The sequence below is a fragment of the Hordeum vulgare genome, chromosome 7H, assembly GCF_904849725.1.
Source record: "Hordeum vulgare subsp. vulgare chromosome 7H, MorexV3_pseudomolecules_assembly, whole genome shotgun sequence".
NCBI classification, from domain to species: domain Eukaryota; kingdom Viridiplantae; phylum Streptophyta; class Magnoliopsida; order Poales; family Poaceae; genus Hordeum; species Hordeum vulgare.
In genome coordinates, this window is record NC_058524.1 from 28,813,467 (window position 1) to 28,821,179 (window position 7,713).

Here is a 7,713-nt window from a genome sequence, read left to right on the forward strand (position 1 = left end):
CATCCCGAAATGCTCTCTTTCTCACCTTTTTGGGGATGTTATCATGTTCACATCTTCACTTTCGGAGGGAATTGCTTTTGGCTTCCGTGACGGGACCTGGGTGGTTCACCCTCGTCCTCATTATGGGGTTGTCCCTTGCTCGGGCTTTCAATCGAGGCATTTTCGACTCTTTTGAACACGCAATACTTTCAAGAATTTTTAAATTGTAGACCTAGATATTTCGGTAAACTTGGGGTTTATATGAGTGGTAGTGTTTATGAGAATACTGGGGTATCTGTGGGAATGCAGGAATATAGGTTCCTTCACAATCTATAAAGAAAAGATGATATTCCTTTAAAAGAATAAGGGATATTTAGTTGGGAAACTATTCCCATCAGCCGGCGGATCCAGCACACGGCATCCGTCACCATCAATACTTGACGCGTGTCCCTTATTTTAACTCTTCCCCAACCGATCTTTCCATTCCCTGGAGTAGTGTGTGGTGCATCCCAGCTACTCCGATAGCAACACCACCCTCAGCTCTTGCAACGTTGCTGCTCACTCGAGCCAGCCGGCCGCCGCGACGCGCAAACACACACGTTCGTGCTTGCCACCGGGAGCCATCGTTCACCGGCGAGGTAGGCCCACGTCGGCCTTCTCTTCAAGTATCTTCTCAAGAGAGGCATGACTATCCGCGTGCTTCTACACATGCTCAGGAGCGGCAACGCTATTGCTCTGTTGCGGCCGGCAAAAGGGGTAGTGTTTCTGCAAAAATATCATTGTTGAAAAAAAAATCGCAACACAACCTGTGTTGCAAAACAAATTGTGCAACGCAACCTTCGTTGCATAAAAATTATGCAACACAATCTCTATTATAAATTATTCTGCAACAAAGCCGTTGTAGCGGGAATCTATAACATAATTTATGTTATAAATATTTCTGCAACAAAGCCGTTGTTGCTAGAATCTGTATGACAATCCCTGTTATAAATGCTTCTTCAACAAAGCCGTTGTTGCTAGAGTTAATAAGCAGGGAGGGGACAAACGTGACGTGGTATGAGATCGATCGCACACTGACCGCGCGTACATCCAACGGTTGTCGAGGTGGTGAACGCATATCACACATCCACCGGGAAGACTTTTTGGAGTTGGATCTACTTGAGGTAGAAAGAGGCGGAAAATACCAAATTTATGCCGAAGAGAGCTTTCCAAAGAAGTTCCAAACCGAACTCCAAATTGAACTCGGAAGGAAACTTCGATAAAAGAAAAGGGTCAAAATTATACCAGGGTGCTACAAATTTAGCGACCACCTTGATCCCTTCATTATTGACAAAAATAAAACGTTTAACACAAGAATTACACGTATAAATCACTCCCCGTTGATGGGAACAATCCGCCAGATGGCATGATCATTATGTGGTTCGGGACTATACAACCCGATGAGCGCGTCTTCCTGGACCCATCCATTGACGACATTGAGAGTGCAGGACGTGTCCGTGAGCATTCTTACTTCGCTAAAGCCATTGGGGAGTTTTACGCCCATCGACCACATCATCGAGATCTCCACGCGTTGGTCGCTGTAGTCAACCAGGCACACATTCGAGGTTTTGTTCACCATGGCTTGTCCTGTGGCTCGATTCACGAGTGCGAATGCCCTGCGGCCTTGGTCATCAGTCAGCTTCCCGACGATGTCGTAGTACTGGAACCAGTGCTGTTCATATTCAGGACAAAAACATTGATGAAAAAGATGCACTTAATTAGATTCAACACAGCAGGTACAGCATAGATTGACCGGAAGCTCACAGCTGCCGGTACCTTGTAACAGAATCTCTATCGATTAAAGGGTGTTTCTTGTTTCCTGTACAGATTAAGTTGAGGGTGCCCAGTGATGATGGAGATATATACTAAGTTTAAGCCTTTGGTTTCAGGTGTTTTAGACCCCTGTGTGGGTGATTGGTCGATTCGTGAGCGAATCTGATAGTATCCTAGTTTGTCTTAGACCTGTGTCCTGTTTTGCCTTTGGTACTAGTTTGTCAGTTGCGTTTATATGGTGTTTCTGGGTTTTCGTCCTTCGGTACGCTGCTCGATGACGAGTGCCTATGGTGGGTTTTCTAGAAATGCTTTGAACTCGCACCCTTTCTATTTTTTCCTTTTGCTGAACTTCGTATTTCCGTTATGCTGGCAATGGAAAGGGGCTCGTCCAGTTCAAAAAATAAAAGTTGAAGGAAAATGATGCAGAGTTGTTGATCATGGATTTGTAGCTAGGAGTAAAATCCACAAAACCATGCATCACGACCCATATCATATGGAACGCCGGGGATCTGTTTGTCAAACTGTCAATCTAGTATATGCTAGCTGGGCCTCAAGTGTGCTCGATAGTTACCTGTGATTCGTCGTTGGGGTCGGCGGTGACGAGAAGCACCCTTCCATCACGGGCGGCGGCGTTCAAGTCCGTGTCCGTCCGGCAGTATAACCTCATCGGCTGCCCCGTTTCCATGGTGGTGGTGGCTAGCTAGCTGTTGGCTTAACTACGCTGGCAGGAGAGGCCGGCCAGCGGCAGATAATCTTTCCTTGGCTACCACAGGATGGTAGGAGGGCTTGGTAATACAAGTTCTCGCGCCGGTTTGATTTAAGGGCACAGCAATGGCTGTTCACGGTGGTTCAGTCATCGCCAAAGGAAGCTGCGTGGGCTCGAATGGAAGGAACGCACAAGCAGCCCGCGAGCCGGCTCGATCGGCTCGTGCGGAGCTCAAGCTTACTCACTCGTCGGTTCATTAGCGAGTCGACAAGTGTACTGCTAAACTAACGACTCGATTAGTTTTTGTGTAGCTAGCTACCAAGAGGGAGATATTTATCTCTCTTTCTGATGGGTTACCAAGAGGGAGACCCGGTTAGCATGGGGGCTTGTCAGGGTTAGAAGGAACCAAAGCTTTTTGTATTTTCTGCAGCGTACTGTTCACAGCTTTCAACTATCATGTGGGAGAGGCATCATCGCACAGGAAAGAAATTTAATCGTGCGTGACCCTCCCATCAGCGAACCGATCGACGCATACAAGGACGGTATCCAAGAACTTGCCCATGCATTATTTACCGACCCAGCCCTAATAGTCTTAATATAAAGACCAAGAGGCTCTTGCTCTGGTGTCTGGGGTCAATCTTATTATCTAACTCTCTGCTGCACTGCCTCAGAATAGTCTACTCTTGCTTTTCATCGCCACCGAGCAAGGTCTACGTGCTAGCCCAACTAAACACAAAAACGGCTGCTAAGAAGGAATCAACCTGTCAGATTCCACCTTTATCCTCAAAGCAAACACACAATAAATAAACAGCTTGGTGCTGACAAATAGTAATGTGAACCATCGGACGATGAGCTTCGTGACGTGGTTGCCATGACCACTCTTAACAAAGGAGCACTCTACTGTCATAAGATCAGTTAAAATTAAGTGACGACAGTGCTCTTGCCCGTAAGGTGGTAGTCTGTATTGGAAATTATGGTGACCACTCAGGCATGCATCGCATCGCATGTACTCCATCCATTCCTAAATACAAGTCTTTTAAAAGGTTTTGTTAAAGAAGTACATACAGATGTATATAGATATATTTAGACTGTATATTTATTTATTTTCTCCGTATGTAATCCTTTAATAAATTTTTTAGAAAGGCTTATATTTAGAACCGGAGGAAGTAGCTGTTAGGATTATGAAAAAGTGATGGAGAAAACATATGACTTACTTCAATGATGGTGCTACTCGAGCTCCCAGTCTCGAACTCTAGGGTGAAAACCATGATCTGGCCTGAGTAAATTATACCTAACAATGACGATGTTTTTGCATCGTTACCTTGATGAAGGCATTGCTCATATTAGTTTAGACTAATTCTTCAGGACGAAACCTAGATTCTGGGCTTCATTGGTTAGATCATGTGATAATGGCATTTGAGTGTCCCTCCTTTTTCAAAAACAACATTAACACCTTTAAATGCATGACAAATAATTTAATATTTTCAGATGCTTGATTAATTTTTCTAATACATGGTTAACATTTTTTATACACATTTAATATGTTTGAAATGTTTCTTTAACATTTTTCAAATACTTGTTTAATATATTTTCTAAATGCTTGAATAAAATTTTGTATAAATGATCAGATTTTATCAAACATTGTATATTTTTGTATATATTTTCCTTATACATGAAATATATTTTTAAATGCATTTAATATTTTTCAATTGCTTGGTTATCTTTTATTAAATGGTCAATATTTTTTCTTTAGGCACTTTCAACATTTCTCAAATGCTTAAATATATTTTTCAAATAAAATATTAACATTTGTTTTCATGGTCAATAGGTTTTTTCAATACGCACTTCTACATTTTCAAATGGTTGATCAAAAAATTTCAAATACAAAGTTGGAAAATTAACGTCACATCGATGGGACCTTCTATTTAAGCGTGTAGGGCGCTGGATAGTAAGCAAACCCGCAGGTAGCCATACGTTAGTTGGCCACCAAACTTAGAGTAACTTTAGTAGACCCTGTATTACTCGTGAACCCTCAAAATATTCGTCATTTTACAGTTTTGCATGGAAAAAAATCCCAAATAGACCGCGCAAACGGGGCGGGCCCTTGAATTTTTGTAAGGCATGCGGTAAAACTGCATCTAATCGCTTTGGATTTGTTTCTTTTTTCCTCCCCTCACATAGTTTTGATCTTATATCACTTTGTTATTTATTGGTATGTTCTTTATGAGCATACGTTCATGTTGTAGATGTGCATCCTAAATGTGCAATGGTCTGCCGTGTGTTTGTAGTGTTTATATCTTCTTAATGCCGCATTGAGCTAATAGAATCCACCCTTTGTTGAAGAAAATTATTGTAACTCACAGGTTTTTAAACTGATCCCCAAGCGGTTTTCAGGGCTGAGGTAAAAAGACAGCTCTAGCCTCTAGCAGGGGACCAATTGTTTTCACTTCATATGACTTCATAACTATACTAGATAATTTGGCAACAAGAGCTGGCTCTTTGCATAAAAAATATAAACTTGTTATTTGCATCTATTGACAGCCTCAAGCCCATTATTGAGGCTTTTACACACATCTAGGGTTGAGCCAAATGAGTACGAATGTACATATGTACACCCATTGTGATGGACCACCTATATGGTGCTCTTTGCAATGACATGGTCGACGAATCGCACATGAGGCAGCCCACTTGAGCCGACCCATTGCGGTCAGTCACAAAGCAAGGGTGAAAAGTCGCATAAAAAGGTATGTTACGTGGAAAACCCTATCCGCCGCTCATTGTGGCGAATTGTTGGGGCTTCGCACAGGGGCAGCGATGCTAGCAACGAGAGATGAGCCGGCCCAGTTCAAGCGACGATCGAGCAACAGGTTTTGGGAACGAGGTTCCCAGCCTTTTTTCACCGTTGTGGGAAACTTCTAGAAGGTTCTCTGAACCTCTTTTTTTCTTTTCTTTGTTCTTTATTATTTTCTGTTTGTTTTTTCCTTTTATGTTTCTGTTTCAAAACATGTTCTAGATTTTGAAAAAATGTTCTTCAAATTCTAAAAATGCTTTTACTTGTTTAAAAAAGTTCTGGACTTTCTAAGCATGTTCTGGATTTTTTTTCAGAATTGTATTTTTCAAAATTTCCGAATTGTTCTTCAAGTTCTAATTTGTTTTTCTTTGAAAGAAAATGTTCTGGATTTTCATAAAATGTTCTGAATTACCACAAAAATCTTGATTTACGAAAAAAATTCTGGATCTTCAAACATTATTTTTAAATTCGAATAAAATAGTTTTACTCTTAAAAATGTTCTAAATTTCAAATAGTTGCCATTTTTAAAAAACATTTTTAACTGCAAAAATGTTGAGATTTTTCAAAAATGTTCCGGATTTTCACAAAATGTTCTGTATTTTTAGAAACTATTCAAAATATAAAAGTATTGTTTAATTGCTTAACTACATTTGTGTTCGAAAATTGTTCTCAAATGTCAAAAATTGTTCTTAAATTTCCAAAAATGTTCTTGCTCTTAATTTTTTTCAAATTTCAAACATTTATCTTTTTCAAACTTCAATCATAAATTTAAAAAATGATCTGGATTTCCATAAGATGTTATTCAAATTCAAAAAATGTATTTTCTTCAAATAAAAAAATTAAAGCAAAAAACGAAAGAAAAAATAGACCAAGAAAGGAAATAAGCAGAAAAGAAAAAAAAGTAATAGAAAGAAAATAAGAAAGGAATCAAATTGGGCTGGCCCAGTCGGGGCGCACCCCGTGTGCGGCACGGGACTTCCTGTGGCATCGAGTGGGAGGCAGGAGCTCCTGGGTTACCCGTGGTCATTGGGAATCGAACCCACGTCTGTCTGCTGATGAGTGTCGGTTCTTGCCACTATGAGCTCTGTCCACAAATATGCAACACAATATTGAAGAACAAATGACAGTATTAGATTCAACACTTCTTCAGAAAATCATGAACATCCTACCAATATTGAGCAATTTTGGAACTTAATAATATATTTTGAGAAATCAGAATAATTTTGAAATGTGCAGAAATGGTGAACACATTTTTACAATTGTACACATATTTTAACTTTTCGAAACTTTCCAACAACAACTAAACAACCAATTTTTTTCTTTCAAATATGTAACATTTTTTGACTTTGTGAATTTTTTTGAAAACGGGAACAAATTTTACACATATTTTTATAAGCATGAACAATTTGAATTTTGGGAATGAATTTTGAACAAGAATGATTTTTAAAATCCCCTAAAAATTTGGAAACATGGACATTGTTTTAATACGCAAGAAAAACTTTCAAAATCGAATATACTTTGCAAAATATGAAAAACAAATTTGAAACTTCGAACAATTTTTGGAACCTGAATTTTTTTTGACACAAGAAAATTAACATTTTAAAAAATATATTCAGAAAAGAGAAGAAAAACAGAAAAAAAGGAAGAAAATGAACAGGAGTGTTCCCAAAACTAATGTGCTCGTTCGTTCATCCGTCTGTTAGTTCAATGATGTGTTTGTTCGGTTTCTTTTCGTTTTCCACTGTTTTGTTTTTGCATTTCTTCTTTGGTTTTTGTTCAACAATATACTTTGATATTTGTTTTTTGTTTGGTTTCCCATCGGTTTCTTACATGGTTTCTATCGGGTTTTTCTTCTCGTTTCCTTTTTTTTCCTTGGTTTTTGTTTCTTTCTTGGTTTTAAACGATTTTTTCCCTTGTTTCTTCATTGGTTTTCACTATTTTGTATTCTATTTGTACTTGTTTCTTTGAGGTTTTTTGTTACGTATTTCTTTGGTTTCTTATTGTTTTTCTTGGTTTCTTTTTCAAAAACAACATTAACACCTTTAAATGCATGAAAAATAATTTAATATTTTCAGATGCTTGATTATTCTTTTTAATACATGGTTAACATTTTTTATACACATTTAATATGTTTAAAATGTTTCTTTAACATTTTTAAAATACTTGTTTAATATATTTTTCTAAATGCTTGAATAAAATTTTATATAAATTATCAGACATTGTATATTTTTTATATATTTTCCTTATACATGAAATATATTTTTAAATGCATTTAATATTTTTTCTTTACGCACTTTCAACATTTCTCAAATGCCTGAATATATTTTTCAGATAAAATATTAACATTTGTTTTGGTGGTCAATAGGTTTTTTCAATGCGCACTTCCACATTTTCAAATGGTTGATAAAAAAAAATTCAAATACAA

General features: G+C 38.1%; 1 protein-coding gene across 1 annotated transcript; it reads right to left on the reverse strand.

Annotated features, from left to right (window-relative positions):
* Positions 1 to 1,258: 1,258 nt before the first annotated feature.
* On the reverse strand, positions 1,259 to 2,676 carry LOC123413141 (ricin B-like lectin EULS3). Its single transcript, XM_045106093.1, has 2 exons — positions 2,363 to 2,676; positions 1,259 to 1,690 (listed from the first exon to the last, which is right to left on the reverse strand). The coding sequence occupies exons 1-2, from the start codon at positions 2,474 to 2,476 to the stop codon at positions 1,349 to 1,351; spliced, it is 456 nt and encodes a 151-aa protein (XP_044962028.1). The 5' UTR covers positions 2,477 to 2,676; the 3' UTR covers positions 1,259 to 1,348.
* Between the last annotated feature and the right edge of the window lie 5,037 nt (positions 2,677 to 7,713).